This window comes from Arvicanthis niloticus, chromosome 13 (assembly GCF_011762505.2).
Source record: "Arvicanthis niloticus isolate mArvNil1 chromosome 13, mArvNil1.pat.X, whole genome shotgun sequence".
Classification (NCBI taxonomy): domain Eukaryota; kingdom Metazoa; phylum Chordata; class Mammalia; order Rodentia; family Muridae; genus Arvicanthis; species Arvicanthis niloticus.
The window spans coordinates 60,595,317-60,611,852 of NC_047670.1; the positions used below are offsets into that span (position 1 = coordinate 60,595,317).

The 16,536-nt window shown below is 50.4% G+C and overlaps 1 protein-coding gene across 1 annotated transcript; it reads left to right on the forward strand.

Moving 5' to 3' along the window:
• Positions 1-1,151: 1,151 nt before the first annotated feature.
• Positions 1,152-15,456, forward strand: Gtse1 (G2 and S-phase expressed 1). Its single transcript, XM_034516009.2, has 12 exons — positions 1,152-1,302; positions 1,489-1,576; positions 3,282-3,339; positions 3,447-4,074; positions 5,337-5,492; positions 7,034-7,160; positions 8,232-8,606; positions 10,649-10,721; positions 12,808-13,044; positions 13,882-14,128; positions 14,444-14,659; positions 15,065-15,456. The coding sequence occupies exons 2-12, from the start codon at positions 1,552-1,554 to the stop codon at positions 15,146-15,148; spliced, it is 2,226 nt and encodes a 741-aa protein (XP_034371900.1). The 5' UTR covers positions 1,152-1,302; positions 1,489-1,551; the 3' UTR covers positions 15,149-15,456.
• Positions 15,457-16,536: the final 1,080 nt, after the last annotated feature.

Below are 16,536 nucleotides of genomic sequence, written 5' to 3' on the forward strand. Positions count from 1 at the left end.
CCCATTAGCTTCTAGTGAATGCCTGTCTGTTAAGCTGGTGTTTGCAGGCTTTAGTGAAAGTAGGCATGAATCTACCAGAGACAGGCGACTGATTTAAAGAGAAAGGTGGATGTGTCTGAAGAGATGGCACCACGGCTATGCACTTGTTGTTCTTCTAGATGACCAGAGTTCAGTACCTAGCACCCACCTAGAGCCTGTACCTCTACCCTTGGGGCATCTGACACTCTCTTCTGGCCTCTGTAGGCACTGGCATAATGTACGCATGCGCACATCGAAAAATAAAAATAAAAAAATATACTTTTAAAGCCAAGAGAAAAATGTAAATAGCAGTGAGTTATTATGGGTATGCTTTGCTGAACATCTACTATGAACTGATATGATAGGAAGACAATTGTTGGTAAGCATTACTGCCCACCAGATGCAGGGATGCAGGGATTTAAGGCTTTAGACCGCACAGGAGGAGGCCGGGAGCTAAAGGCTTGGACCACAGATGTGCCTGCCACCGTCCCTGGTCCTGCCCCTCCCCTTGAGTGTGAGTCAGAAAAGCCAGGCCCTTAAATTCCAGATACAGTGCAGGTCACACAGAATTGGTCACCATCCCCAGCCGGTGGGAATCTTGGGTCCCACAAAGCCAGCTTGCCTACTGGTGAGCCAGACCTGGCAGATGTGAAGAGAAGACAACCAAACTGGATGGCCTTCTTGAGCTATCCAGGCCACCCCTGGACTTCCTTGAACCAACAAACCTTGAAGCCAGCTTTCTGTTCATTGCTACCCAAAAGCATCTGGCATATTGGCAGCAGGGAGGTGCTAATGCTGGCTCTGTCAAGCTTCTCCAATTGCGGGAAAAGGGAGGGCCTCCACATCGGTGTACAGGAGGGAGGACTCAGGCTGCAGACGCAAGAGAAATACCGGAGATACCAGGACAAGCACCGGAGAGAGTAGCGGTCAGAACAAACTCCTTCCTAGCTGTATGACCATCTCCTATGCGCCACCATCCACTCCTCAGTCCCTTCTGCTAGCACCGCCACAGGCGGAACGCTTAAACCCTTTCTGTGCCTCCTCCGGAGGAAAGACATGGGCACTTCCGGCGGGAGTTTCCGGCGCCCAGCGGAGCCAATCCGTAGCGTGGAGTCCCTGCGCATCGGTCTCGCACATCAGTACTCTGACTACATTTCCCAGGCTGCACCGAGAGCAACTCCCTGTTTGAACAGGCCAATCGGCGGCCGGCGGACACCGGCGCGGCGTTTAAACCCGTGGTGGAGACCCAGCTGTATATTAAGTCCTCCTGGTCATTGGCGAGGGGTAAGGAGTGGGCTTAGGGCTGGTCCGGGCGAGTGGCGAATCAGGCCCCGAGCCGCAGAGGCTGACGAGAACGGTCTGCGGTGCCAGCTCTGCAGCTTAGACCCGGAAATCCGTTATCCGGCCTCCGGGAGCAAGCTGGGGCTTGCCTCTAACATGCCTATCCTCTGGTCCCCTTGCTTCCTGTAGCGAACTCTGGAAGGAGGAGACGGCGGCGACGTGCCTTCGGCCAGCCAGAGGAGAGAGGTGAAGATGGAGGCTGGTGGTAAGAAGGAAGGTAAGTCCTTTCTGTTCGTGCGGCTGTTCCTGGAGTGTATTCCTTTTCACCTCAAACAGAATAGAGAAGGCAACAACAGATCAAAGAAACGAACAAGTCTGGATCGATGAGCAAGTGAATTTAACCGAAGTTACTTACAAGGACATTAGCAATTCATAGCTACACCTCCAAAGAAGAGCCTACTCCACCCCCACGTACCCACTTTTTAAAACCACTTACATAATCTTAAGAGGAGAGGGTCTCACTCCACTTACAGAAGGGCATTAGTGGGAGTCCTAATCTTGTGAGGGTCTCCTGTGGTTAATCACAGTTGCTGTGCTATCAAAATGGCAACAGCTTTCTCCTGCACTAAGGGCAGAGTCCCACATTTCACCCCTTCCTCAGCCTTCCTTTGTTTGGTTTTGCTTACTTGCTTTTTGAGACCTCACTTTGTAACCCTGGCTGGTTTTGAACTCACAGAGAAGCCTCCTGAGTGCTGGCAAATTCTTTGAAAAGCAATTCTTGCCAGGTGGTGGTGGTACAGAGAACTGCAGAGGCAGGCAGATCTCTTGAGTTTTATTTCAAGGCTAGCCTGGTCTACAGAGTGAGTTCCAGGACAGTTCTCTTTGAAACCCTACACAGTGAAACCCTGTGTAGAAGAGGGGAGGAGGATTCTTTACCCTGACTTGTGTTGGGTGTGTGAGTGTGGGAGGGGGTGTAACCATGGTGCACAAGCACCTGTGGGTCCCAGGACTTGAACTCAAGTCATCAGACATGGTGAAAAGTCACTTTGCTCCCTGAGTCTTGGAGGGTTGATGCAGGATTACAATTTTTTTCTCCCTTTTAGGGCTGAGCACTGGGCCTTTGTACCCTATTAGGTTATGTATCCTCTTGAGACTGCTTAGCACAGTGATGGCACTATAAGAGGCTCCTCTGAGCAAGACTGGGAGCACAGTAACTTATGGGCATAAACACAAACATTTAGAAAGCAATTTACCAGCCAGGCAGTGGTGGCGCACCCCTTTAATCCCAGCACTTGGGAGGTAGAGGCAGGTGGATTTCTGAGTTTGAGGCCAGACTGGTCTACAGAGTGAATTCCAGGATAGCCAAGGCTACACAAAGAAACAGTGTCTTGAAAAAACAAAAGCCAAAAAAAAAAAAAAAAAAATCGAAGACAACTTATCAGGATGTACTGTTGGGTCAATAACCAAGGCTATGCAAGGAATATGGATGGGCAGAGTGCAAAATTTTTGTTTTTGTTTTTGCTTTTGTTTTTTTTTTTTTTTTTTTTTTTTTTGGAGATCTGCAAAGGGATCCGAGGAGCAGTGGCAGCCCACAGATACTTAGTTAGTCTCTACTGTGAGTTTGAACCACCTTTGAACTCATCGTTGATGGATAGATAGATGTCTCATAATTTAATTCCAGGCGAGGTAAAGCAGTTGATCTTTAGAAGATACCCTGTGCCTGCAGGTGACTTAGCCCTCTGGGACACCTCAGATTCTGTCACTAAAGCAAGGCTCTGTGCTTTTTGACGGTGAATCAATCAATGCGCTCAGATTGGAACCTGAGAGTGGAAATGGAAAATAAGGACTTGAGTTACCCATGAAAATTTGATTGAATTCAGGCAATAAGAGTGGAATTTCATAGCAGTTGTGAATCCAGTGCTTTCCTGTTTTATGCTACACTAAAATAATAGTGGACTTTTTCTTTCCCATTCCCACCCCAGACTTTATTCTTTTGGAAGATGAAAAATTTGACTTCGATCTTTCCTTGTCTTCTTCAAGGTAAACATGAGTTTTCTTCCCTTCCCCTGGCATAGACACGTTCATTGAAGCCCCTCACCTGGATGCCATTGTGACTTATCCCTGATAATCTTTTTCTTTCAACACAGTGCAAATGAAGATGACGAAGTATTTTTTGGGCCTGTTGGACATAAAGAAAGATGCATTGCTGCCCGGTTGGACTTAAACCGCCAGGTTCCTGAGCAGCCTCTTGCCCCAGGCCCTGGCAGCCCTTGCACCTGGAGCCCTCTCACTGGGGAGAAGTTTGTGGAGGTGTACAAAGAAGCCCACTTACTGGCCTTACAGATAGAAAATCACAGCCGAAGAGAGGTGGCCCAGGCTGCCCAGCCCAAAAATCCTGTGAACCAGCGCAAGGAAACTTTTGTGCAGGACTCACAGTTGAAAATAAGCCTCTTTGAGAAAGAACAGAAGAGAGACAAAAGTCCCATGTCAGTTAAAAGAGAGACATTCTGCCTGCCGTCCTCGAGGGTGCAACCTCTCTTGGGGGAGCCCCAGCTCCTGGCTTCTCCAGGCCTTCTCAGCTCCCCTGCCCCAGTGGGCCCTGTTCAGATGCAGAGCAACCAGGGTCTGCCCTGTTCCTCTCAACCATTGCCAAAAGAATCGAGTACCTCCCAGCCTCCAAGTCAGCCTGGGCCTCAGAGGAGGATCACCAGCAAGCTACAGCCACCCCGGGCTTTACCTGTGAGAGGAAGAAATCTTCACCTGGCTACAGAGAAGGTAAACCCCTATATAGTACAGTTGCTGTGGTATACTACCTCCTTGTCTCACTTGAGCCCGTGCCCTGCCAGGGAAGCCTGGTGGGAGGGGCAGCACTAAGGACTGGAAAGCTCAGGAGTAGAACCAGCATCTGGACAATGAAGGCAACAGTGATGGGGAGCACTGCCCCCCATGTTAGGCTCTGCATGCTCTCTATGGCTGGGACTTTATACTTCTTTCTGCCCAGGCACGACATGGATGTCAGGGAAGCGGCCGTTGACCAGTTTGTGGGAAACTCAGGGCCCTGGAGGCTTAGTTGGGGGTAGGAGAGAGATGGATGTCAGAGACAGTTTGCTTCCAGGTTTGCCTGCTTTTTTCTTGCGGAGGAGAGGGGGCTCCTGAGAAGACACAGAGTAAAGGTGCGTGCTAGGGTGTAGGGGAAGCTATCCTGCAGCAGCTTCATTTGTACCAAGGGTTGCAGTTACAGGAACAGCTCTGTGAGGTTGTGGGAGGGGGAAGCCCTGCACATCTGTGAGCCTGACCACAGCTGACACTAGGATGCCCTGGATAGGATTGCTAGCAGCACGTGGACATGGAACAGAAAGTATAGAGAGTATAGGTTTTTTGTTTGTTTGTTTGTTTGTTTGTTTTGTTGGGGGGTTGGGGTGAGTTGTGTTTGAAAAGGAACAGGCTTGCCCTGTGTGGCCCTAACTCATGTTTTAGACCAGGCAGGCGTCAAGCTTGGAGATCCGCCTGCCTCTGCCTCTCAAGTGATGGAATTAAAGTGGTGCACCAGCACTGCCCAGCAGGGATGTGCCTCTGAGCACTGGAAGGAGAAACCTCACTGCACTGAGCTGGTGCTGTGGTAGGGTTACCATACCGTAAGCATGCCTCTCCCCACAGCATGTAGAATGCATGGCTGAGCCAGCTCCTTACTGAGGCTCTTGTTTGTTTGTTTGTTTGTTTTCAAGACAGAGTTTCACCATGTAACTGGCTGCTATGGAACCACTATGTAGACCAGGCTGGCCTTGTTGAACTCACAGAAATCTGCCTGCCTTAGCCTCCAAGTGCTGGAGTTAAAGGCATGTACCATATGTCTGGTCCCCTCACTGGCACTCTTAAGTGAGGGCCTGATAGAGGAGAAGCCTTGGTGATCCTTCTGCAGGCTGCCCGCCCAGTCTGACACTGCTTCAGTGAGGAGGGTGGCAGTGTCTGGGAGAAGTGGTGCCAGCTCTGGGCTTGTCAGACCAGGTAGTCTTCACCTCTCAAATCAACATTTTCAGCTCAAAAAAGAGGTGCCAGCCAGCCTTCAGAGGACGAAACTCCTGAATGAAAAGGGATCCCAGAGTGATGTGCCCCTGGACAAGCCCAGTTCGGCTCCAGATGCTGCCATTAGAGAAGGCCGCCCAGGCAATCGGTCACTCCCCATTCCTGGCAAGGTGAGTTGAGTTGCCTGGGGCTACAGGGCTGCCACTTGTTCTATGAGGACGTGGTGCCAGTTTTTATCTTGATTAAAATGAGGTCATCAAGGAGATTGTTTATTTAACAAATGCACTTAATAGTAAGTTAGATCTCTAGAACTCACATTTAAAAAGCCTTGTGTGGTGGCGTGCCCATGTAATCTCAGCACAGGGGAGGCAGAAGACACTTGGATCCCTGGGGTCAGCTCGCTGCTTAGCCAGCTTAGCCAACTTGCTGAGTGCCAGACCAGCCAGAGACCCTGTCTTTAAAGCTATGAGTGGACAGTCATCTGCAATTGTCCTCTAGTCTTCATGTGCATATGCACGCGCGTGTGTGCATGCACACGCACAGCAATTAAGGAACATTGGAAACAGCCCACAAGAGGCAACTAGGTCGCAGACAGAGATAGGCCTGGCCATGTGCGCTGAACTGGCCCTGTCACTGGGGCTGCTGATAAGAGCAACTGATTCTCACTGATCCCTTGGCCTCTGTGGAAGATGTGAGGTATTGGGTTTGTGTTCTGAGCTCACAGACAGAGACTATCACCTTTCTGGTACTCTGAGCTACCTATTAGAAAGCATTTCTTAAAGTTGCCAAAAGCTGGGCCTACAGTAGCTGATTTGAGGTCTAGGTTGGAACCCCACAATCTTAAATGCTGACAGCTCTTCTGCATGTTCCTCTGGCAGAGGTTTGGACATTACATTCTAGATGCAGTCGGGCCTCCAGGTTGAAGCTATTTAAGAGAGAAGTTGTGTCTATCCTGAACCTGTATGGGTTTTCCTTGTTAGTGTGCCTGAGGGAGCGTGATGTCTTGCACAGTCTTAACATTGCATTAAAGTTAGAATCACCTAGAGTGTGATTGTTGGTTTTTTGCTTGTTTATTTATTCATTTATTTGGTTTTTCCAGACAGGGTTACTTTATGTAGCCTTGGCTGTCTTGGAACTTACTATGTAGACCTGACAGGCCTTGAACAGAGATCTGCCTGCCTTCAGGCCTCCCAAGTGCTGGAATTAATGGTTTGCGCCACCACCACCTGGCATCTAGAGGTATTGGTCCATGGTGGATGCATGTCGGTTCCATGCATTTATCACACTGTTGCATTTGGGGATCCATGTGGTTTCGTACCCACAGGATCCCACAGAAACTGAGGGATGACTATTACTTTTTACTCTAAAGATGATAATTATTGCTGAAGATTATTATTTTTTAAAGATTTTTAAATTTTATTTCATGTGCAGGAATGCTTGTCTGGATGTCTATATACCATGTGTGTTTCTGTAACCCAAAGAGGTCAGGAGCAGGTGTACATCCGCTGAAACTAGAGTTATAGATGGTTGTAAGCCATCCTGTGTGTGCTAAAAATTGAATCCAGGTCCTCTGAAAGAGTAACAAGTGCTCTTACCTGCTGAGCCATCTCTCTAATCCCACTAAAGATTATCTTAAAATCCTACTTTTGCAGAATTAACCATGTGTATGCAGGTAACAAAATCCTGGCTAATTTTTCAACTTTTCTCTCAGTTGGGGCTGAAGAAGACCCTGTTAAAGCCACCTGGCTACACTGGCAATCTCATAAGGAAGTCCTCTACCTCAGGGTCTGCTTCGAGCCTCGGGTCTGGTGTGTGTGGGTCTTCAGTAACAGGCAAAGGTGAGCAGTTCCACCAGCCAGGCGAGCCCTGAGCACCATATGTTTTGTCTGCACAGGATGCTATAGAGTTACAGCTCAGGGCTGAGGGCGAGGCAGGAAAAGACTTGTCCTGCTGCCCTGAGTGTCTGCTTCCCTCCAGTAAGGAGAGGTGATCTCAGCTGGGAGGCATACAAACCCATGAAGTGACAAGAAAGCCTGGTTGTTCACATTAACCATGCACCCGTGAGAACACAGTGCCTAAGACCTGTGATCCCAGCCTGGGTCGTTTGGGGTGTGTGCCCTTGTGTTCACCCTGCCTAAACAAGGCTGCCATCTAGTGATAGAGTGCTGTAGGGACCAGAGAATGCATCTGGGGTTTGCCTGTGGATTCTGGTTATATCTGTTGGGGCATGGTAAGAGGGCTTTTCACAAGATACAGGAAGTCTGAGCTTTAGAACCAGCCTGATCTGGAGTCCTGCCTGCTACTCGGGGTTTTAACAGCCATCTGTGCTCTTACCTTTAAGTCAAGTGATCCTGTTGACCTTGGGGAAAGTTCCTGAGTCTAGGAGTGCTCAAAGGCCCTTCTGTGGCCCGTGAGTGCATGAACAGGAGAACACATGGCTGCCACTGCCCAGGAGTTGTGAACTGGGTCTTTCTCCACTGACTCAGAACACTGGCACCATGTGTTGTTTATGGTAGAGCCATAGGGTCAGATGAGATTGTGGGGCAGGACCTAGTAGGGCTAACACACTGCATAGACATGGCTACAGCATTATTCCCTAAAATTTCCCTTTGAGTCTTCACTATGGACTCACATAGTAGGTTCATTGCTAGTTGATTAGACTGTCCACTTTCTTCTGCTCATCAAGGAAGTGAAGAGAGAAGAGTTTAACCTTGTGAGTGCACACACACCTGCTGAGAGGTAGCCAGTACTCAGCTCAGGTTCCGGCATCCTGCAGTCCTGACTGTCATTGCCTAATGGGTGTCCAGTGTGTCTGATGTTAGGTAGACAGTCTAGAGGGGTGTGTGTGTTTGTTATAAAGTGTTTAGAAACTGACTTGAGTAACCAGCCTTGATTATCGACTTTTGCAGCAAAGTCCAGTGAACTTTCAAATATTCCTGCTAGCAACTCCCGACGTCAGTCAAGCACCAGCAAGTTGGGCAGAATAGGACCCACCACGTCACGCCAGGCTTTGCCAGCAGCCCCTACCAGGGCATTTTGCAGACAAGCCAAAAGGGCTGATGCTGCCCAGACGGTGGCCGAGCAGCCCAAGGTCCCCACCCCGAGTCCTCTTACCCAACAACCCCAGACTCCAGAGCAAAGAGGACCAAGGCTGGACTCCGACACTGAGACATCTCAGTTGAATAAAACTGTCAGTATAAAACGACGGGACTCCTATCTGAGCTGCAAGACAGAGGCCGTGTCTGCCACAGCAAACTCATTTAAAGTACCCCAGTGTTCTGTTGGTAAGTCCAGCTACATTGTGGGCTTTAAGTTTTTGGGGAGGTTACTGGTGTGGCTGGTGCTGTTTGGCTTCTTTAGCTCTGATACTCTGTCCAGGGTGTGTTCTGCCGCCCACTTGCGTGTCCATTCCTCTGGATGATCCCTTGCCCCGGCCTGTGTCTTTCTCACTGTTGTCCTCAGTGTGGTCGTTATGTCTGCAGCTGTGACTTTTGTCACACGTGGGTGTTAGTTTTGTTGATGGTGTTGGTGACTCTGCTTCTATGATTTTATGTTTTAACCACCTGAGTTATGTTTTCCTTAAGAGGCTGAACTTGGCAGCCAGTGAATGCGGTCCAGCCTACTCCACTCCTGCAGCCTGCCACAGATGGGTCTAGAGTGGGTGCTGTCTAGTCTGTCACAGGCGTGGGGTTTTGCACAGAGGCTGCTAGGTGTCCTATAAGTTTGCTCCGCCCACTCAGGCTGGGTGGGATGTGCTGTTCCTCAGCCCTTGTTCTCCACTTGTTGCTTGTCCTGACCTTGAGGCATCTTGCCCGACACTGTGTGCTGCCGCTTTGCAGCTGCCCTTTCAGGAGATGCCACAGAGTTTTCTAGAGTTTTTTTCTCTCTGTGTGGTTTCTCTCCAGCTCTCTGGGGAAGAGGTTAGGTAGTATTCCAGTTTGCTTTTTGTCACCGTGATAAACACCAGGACCAAGGCACTTTGGGGAGTTTGTTTGGCTCACATTTCCACATCGTGTTCATCACTGAGGGAAGTCAGGGCAGGAACTCAAGCGAAGACCACGGAGGAATGCCCAAGGTGGTACTACTCACAGTGTGCTGGGCCCTCACCTGCATCAGTTAGAAAATGTCAGTCTGAAGGAGGCTGGTCCTCAGGTGAGGCTCCCTCAGCCACATGTGCAAAGTTGACAGCTAGATTAGCAGTCACAGATGGAGTGGAACAACACTGAGCTGAGATCAGAAGCCCAGTGAAGAGGAAGTCATTAGATAACCCAAAGAGAACATCCAGGCAGAGGAGATGATGCTGTAAAGGCCCTATGGCAGAAATGCACTTGAGTTCCTGCTGAGATGAAGCACCATGACCAAAAGCAAGTTGGGGAAGAAAGGGTATTTTTCACTCACAGTTCTAAATAACAGTTCATCAAAAGCAGTGAGGGCAGGATCTCAAACAGGAACCTGGAGGCAGGAGCTGATGCAGACGTTGTGGAGGGTGCTGCTTTCTTCACTCTTCATGCCTTACTCAGCCCAGGGATGGCACCACCCATGATAGGCTGGGCCGTCCCTCATCTATCACTAATTAAGAAAACGTGTGGTCGGTGGCATTGTTTTGGAGCTTCACCTGGCCTTGAATGGCTTGCTAAGATGGGCCCCTTTCATGGCTGGGCCCCTTTGCCCATGGCGTCTAAGACAGCAAGTTAATACATGGAGGTCTTAGTTCCTGAGGCTTTGGGGCCCCAGATCGACTCCTGGGATAATGGGAGGCGAGTTTGTGTTTCATACGGAATCATGTGGTGGAGGGACAGTGTGTGACAGGCCTTCTCGGTTATTAAGGTACTAAGCCTTTGCTTAGTAGCTGGTGAGCCCACACTGAATTCTGTCAAGTAGCAGCTGAGGCATCCACGTGGAGATACTTGTCACCTATAGAATGTGTACGTGGTGTGCCTCGCTAGGGATGCCACAGCTCAGACACAGGAAGGTACAGTAGGCTTTGCTGCTTGCTGGGGCTCTGTCCACATGATTTCCATGGACATGGGGGCACAGGGAGCAGCTCTACGACAGGTAGAGGAGACTTGGGACGAGCCTGCCATGAAACTCAGGCCCCGGGCAGTTGGGGAAAGGAGCTGGCATAACAGTACAGAGTGTTCTCAGTACTAGACCTGGACCTGACCTCAGCTGGGCTCTCAAGAGGGTTTCCTGTGTGTCTCACTGGCCTCTGTCTTTACTTGACTCGGACAGTTGGGAAAGTGGGGATGTTTAGAGGAGAGTGCTTAGATGGTGCTGCACATGCCAGGCTTGCCATGTTGTTCTGATTGGCCCTCCCTGTTCTTAGGCGAGTCACCTGATGGAGTTACCCCGAAGATCTCACGGACACATCGGCTGCAGTCCTGGACACCAGCTAGCAGGTAGCCAGCGGGAGTTTGTCTCCTTTCTTATCTTTTGAGAGCTACTGATGTGACTATAGGCTCCGTGGACTGCCACCTGGTCAAGCTTCTGAGGTAGATGCTGTGTGTCACCCTCACTGTATGCTGGGTGCTGTGACTCTGAGCTGGGTGAACCCAGACCAAATCACAGAAACCCCTTCAGTACTGCTTTAGATGCTGAGCCTAGACCCCTCCCCCCCAAAGTTTCTGATTCAGTGGGTGGGGGCTGGGGACAGGGGGCAGAGCCCAGCATCCAAATATTTCAGAAGTTCCCTGCTCACTGGTTTGTGTACAGTTAGGGACTGTGGGATGGAGCAGCTGCTCAGACTTGGGTTTCAGTCCTGCTCTGTGACCCAGTATGAGCCTAAATGCCCTGAATGGCCCAGCACGGCAGTTACAACAGTGAGAACAAGTCCACACGTGCACAGATGCCTGGGGACCTACAGGGACTCTTGAAATGACAGCCTTGTCCCTGCTGCCCCTTTAGTTACATCCCTTACACCTCTGGTTCTGACGCAGTCCAACGGAGGGCATCAGCAGATCTTGGGTTGCATCCTCAGGGTGACCATGGAAGTACACTTCAGGACTGGGGTTTTTGAGACTAGACAGTTTCCCTTAAAGCTGTAGACATGCTGAGGTGCCTTCCTCCCATGCAGTGTAACAAAACCAACTCCAGTGCAAGGTAGCACCTCCCCTCAATGATGAACTATGATGTGGAAGTGTAAGCTAAATAAACTCCCCAAGGTGCCTTGGTCCTGGTGTTTATCACAGTAACAGAAAGCAAACTAGAATATCTAATCCCCATGTCTCAGCTACCTAGAAAGTGAAAAATAACTCCTGTCTTCTGGGTCCCATCAAGGGTCACATTTGTGGGCATGTTTGTCTTCACATGTGTCCACAATAGAAGGTGGTCAGGGCAGTGGGCCTGGCCCTTGGCAGCAGGTAGAAGCTTGATCCGAGAGCACCCCAGTGCCTGGATGTGCTCCGAGTGCATGAGCAGCCCATCGTTGAGCTCATGCTATTTATAAAGTTCGTTTCCAGACACTGGAGGACACAGAAGTTGTCTTTGATGGAAGGTAAAGTTGGTAGGTGACTTCTAAGCCTGCCAGGACTCAGTGTTAGTGGTGTGACCTAGAGTTGGTTCCCTACAGCTGCCCTAGTACTCTGGGCTACTGTAACAAGCATACCAGTGCCTGGGTCTTTCCGTGTAGACGGGCTGACCTCACACTCAGTCTTCCTGCCCCTTTCCTTGCTGTTATTATGACTTGAGCCACAATGCTGGGCATCTGGAGATTCAAATTGGTGTGTGACAGTTCTAAAGCCTGGGCATCCAGGATCAGGGCATCTACACATGGGAGTGTCTGATGTGGGTCCATTGCTTGGCTTATCATGTCTTCACATGGAAGGACAAACCGGTGTCTGGGCCTTCTTTCTTTATAATGATGCTAATTCTATTGATTGGGGCTTTGACTTCTGACAGAACCACCTCCAGAGGCCCCATCTCCTATGTCATCATTTGGGGAATTAGACTTTCAATATATGAATTTGGGGGATGCAGACATTTAGTCCATAGCTGGTAACAACCTGACTCGGCCTCTGCCTTAAGAACAACAACAACGTAACATTTGGGAGAGATGGTGGTTACGGCACAGAACTGCTAGGGAGCACCTAGCTCTGTTCTCACCTTTGACTCAGGAATCTTAAGTCTGGGTATGAATAAGCCAGTGGGGAAACCATCATCATTTCTTAGCCAGAGTCTGATGGGTGCCTAGATGTCTCAGTAGAAAAAACTCTTCTGTCACAAGCATCTCTTTAAGTCCCTTCTGACCTTCTAGTGGAGGGTACCATGAATACAGCCATGTTCAAGGATGTTCTAGATACCTATGGGACAGGATGGAGGCATCACTTGCTGGGGAACTTGAAACTCATCCAAGGTCACATGGGGACTGCAAGCACCCTGAGTCCTGTCCATGCTGGAACTCCTTTTCAAGAACAGAGCCCACCCAGGCTCCCTGGCTGCCCTTTCAACTTCAGTGGTCTGTATTCAAGACCTCCATGTCTTCACCAGGGTGGTCAGCAGCACTCCTGTAAGACGCTTATCAGGGCTCACTCCACAAGGCCTGCCCAGCAGTGTGAGAACCCCTCTGAGCACAAGACGGATGTCAGTGTTGCCCACACCTGCCAGTCGGCGTCTCTCTGGCCTTCCATTAATAGCACCTCAGTCCATGCCCAGGGCTCTGGTGTCCCCAGTGTGTGTGCCTGCCCGTCGACTTTCTTCTGAGCCCAGGAGAAGATCTACAGTCAGGTAAAAAACAAGGGTTGGATGAGCTTGTCTTGAGAGTTCCCCAGACCTGTGCTGGGAGGGGAGCCGGGCAGGCTCAGGCAGCAGATAGGAGACGTAGGGAAGAAGGCCTGTGAAGCACAAGGCACAGCGCGCGCATGTGTGTGTGTGTGTGTGTGTGTGCGCGCGCGCGTGTGTGTGTGTGTGTGTGTGTGTGTGCGCGTGTGTACAGTGGGGCTGTGTTGTGTCACGTGTATGTTGTATGTGTGTTTTAAGTATAATACAGAAAGAACTCAGGTTGTTCTGAAACCCATAAACCATGAAAAAGATGGTATTCTGTTCTAATTGTGGCTATTGTTCCTGCTCACAGTATCCACAGTTCATTCAGCTTTGAGTCATTGGGTGCTCGGGACACGCTAGGTGTCAAGAGGTCACTGCTAGTGTGAGGCATGCTGTAGCGTGGAAGGCCATGCATGACTGGGGTTCCAACCTGGCCTCCTGAGGGAGCAGTGGGGTGGGACACTCAGGCAGGCAGGCACTTGGCTCACCTAGGTGTGGAGGGGCTAGCCACAGCGTGTGTGTAGAGGTGGAGCTGATGCTGAGTGACCTACCTAGCAACTATAAAGAAAAGGGCAGACGCGGACACAAGGTGAGGCTACGTGACAGAACCAGAGAGGTGAAAGCGGCCTTGGAAACCTTCAGTTCTCTTGCACAGAGACGGGGGTCTGACAGGCAAGGTCATCCTCATAGCTAGCGTGGCCACTTGTGGCCATCTGCTGTGTCAGAGGCTGCTTTCACACTGTAGCGGATGACCGGTGTAGAAGAGTGTACAAGTGTTCCTCCTCCTTTTCCTCCCCCCAGAGCGGAGCTGACGCAGGAGAGCCCCAGCAATGGCAGTGGTGGACAGGGGCAGGGCCTGTCCTCAGATGAGAGCTCTTCCCCTCCATCCGCCGTGCCTCAAGCACTTACCTTTTCTCCAGAAAAGGTGGACTTTCCTCCTTCCCAAGCCGCCTCCACAGGAGCAGCTCAGGGTGAAGCAGAGCCTGGTGAAGAGCCTGAGCAGAGCCTCCACAGGAGAGCTCAGGGTGAAGACACGCACCCTGATCAGGTACATGGAGAGTCATGAACAGGGACTCACAGTCCCCTCCCTGCCTCACCTTGTGGCTGGGACCCATGTTTCCAGCGGGCTCAGAGAGGTGCTCAGGACTGTGGACTAAAGAAATGTTTAGCAAAGGGGCTGGTCAGGGGTTAGAGGACAGGAACGGGAGCAGGCTGAAGCTCTGTATTAGCTGTGGGTAGGGGTACGAGCCCACTCTGGCCTTTCCCTTGGGCTCCAGGCTGTGAAGCTCGGGTCATGGACAAAGCCTGGCTTCCCAGGGTGATTGTTTTGTACCAACTTTCCTTCTCTCTGTGCCCTGCTTAGGGTCTTCTCCTAGACATCAAGCTGGACCAGCTCACCATCACTCCTGAAGCAGGAGGCAGAGATCTGGCTGACTGCCCTCTCATCGACTTCAGCAACACCCCTGAGTCAAACATGGCTTTGGGACCTAGCAGCTGGCCCCTGGTTGACCTCATAATGAACACTCCAGACATGGGTAGAAATGATGTGGGGAAGCCTGCAAAGGCTGAGCTCGGCCAGGTGAGAAGCAGCAAGGGATTCATGCTGACTTCAGCTCAAAGCGCTGTCAGGTCTGGGCACACTGCATGGTGCCATGGGGGCTCACAGAATTTGTCTCAGACTCTTGCATGACTTCTCCATGGTCACCCATTGCCGTTGGGCATCTTGCTGGACCTGGAGGAGCTCTCAGGGCAGCAGTCACTCCTCAGCCCCACTTCTGCCTGCCCACCATGTCAGGAGGTCACAAAGTGTTGATGGGTTTGAGGTTTCTCTTCTAAGAGTCTTAGACATGATGATTGAGACTCCTTGCCACACTGCTGCTGTTTTCTGTCCCTGGGCTCCAGGTGGGATTGGCTCAGTCACTGCAACTTCTTGTGTGCCAGCACAGACAGCTGTGTTCACCTTGATCTCTTCGTTCTCTTCCAGCTGATCGACCTGGGCTCCCCCCTGATCCATCTGAGCCCTGAGGCTGACAAAGAAAACGTGGACTCACCACTTCTCAAGTTCTGAGCAGAACACAGCCCTCCGCTGTTTATTCTGTTTCCTTCTGGAGTGGCCTTAGACCTGGAGAAACAAGTTTTAGAAAGAACTGTAGTTGATAGGGGAAGCCCATTATACTGCTTGTCTGAGTGGTGGGTCCCCATTCTAGACCTAAGCATTCACCTCTGTGGCTGTCCTCATCCCTGCCTTTCACCAGGCTAAAACACAGCTCACTAAAAAATTTGTTTTGATTCTTTTGTATGTAAAATAGCAAATGACTGTAAACTTAAATCTGTTAATTAAATATTCAAGATTTAAATTAAATTATAAAGTGTGTTAATGCATGATTGGTTTTTACACTTGATGTTTGGATGTGTAGAACTGTTTTCATCTCTCCAGACACTATGGAAGACTTGCATAGATAACAGTCTCCAGCCCACTCCAGGTACTCCAGCCTGTCATCTGGGCCTGCGTAACCTGCATTGTTAATACAGCTAATTCTGATATGATAGGACCACAGCTCTCACAGATTGCTCTGGGCAGCTAGAGTGCAGAGAGTAAAGGGACTTGGGATATGAAGGAGAGTCTGCTTCAATCTGAGAGTCCAGCTAAGCCTGCAGCTCTCGTGCCTAAGGCACTTCTGAGGGCACAACAACCAGGCAATGTGGGACACAGGGACGGTCACTGGGAAGTTAGTACTATGCTTGAAGCTTCATCTGTTAAAGACTAGCTTCCTGGAAGCCACTGACCTATGGATGACAGCAGAAAGCACTGTGTGGACCCTACTCATGTCCCTGCTTCAATCTGGGGGTACCCATTGTCAATTGAGACAGATCTGGGTGGGTTTCTCATTCTCTGGTTAATGTGATGACTCCAAAGCTGCCAGGCCAACTGGAGTGTGGTCCTAGCGGCAGCAGGTGGCAAAGTGACGGGTAAGGCAGAGACCTTACACCAGGACTGCCGAGCTGCAGTGAACCCTGGAGGGATGGCAGCAGATTCCTCCCCAGGGGACAGTAAATCCTAGAATCCTGAGCATCGGCACTGTAAGCCCTCACTTTCCCTGAACCATTCACTCCTTCCACGTGGGAAGAAGGAAATGTGGCATTGAACTCATTAAGCAAGTTGGGTTTTCAGTTAGGGCTGGGTTGCATTTCCCTTAGGGTACGGTGGGGTACGGAGGGGTACGGAGTTGCTGCATCCCTCTTTGGTGTGTTTGGTGGGAAGAGGGCATTAACCTATGAATAACCAGACTACCTTGGTGATGTCCACTCAGTGTCTGTACTTAGCTTTGGCTCAGCCCATGCCTTGCCCTCATGCAACCAAACTCTGCTCTGTCTACCAGGGCATCTGATGTTTGGCATAATATGCTGCAATCCCTCTGCCTTCCCCTCTGAAGATGCTCAAAGGCAGCTTTCCCC

Bases quoted from the DNA above. Each gene is read 5' to 3' on its own strand.
- Gtse1 (XM_034516009.2), top strand. From the start codon at position 1,552: ATGGAGGCTGGTGGTAAGAAGGAAG. The intron at 7,161-8,231 runs GTGAGCAGTTCC...CGACTTTTGCAG, and splicing joins GTCTTCAGTAACAGGCAAAG to CAAAGTCCAGTGAACTTTCA. The intron at 8,607-10,648 runs GTAAGTCCAGCT...CCCTGTTCTTAG, and splicing joins AGTACCCCAGTGTTCTGTTG to GCGAGTCACCTGATGGAGTT.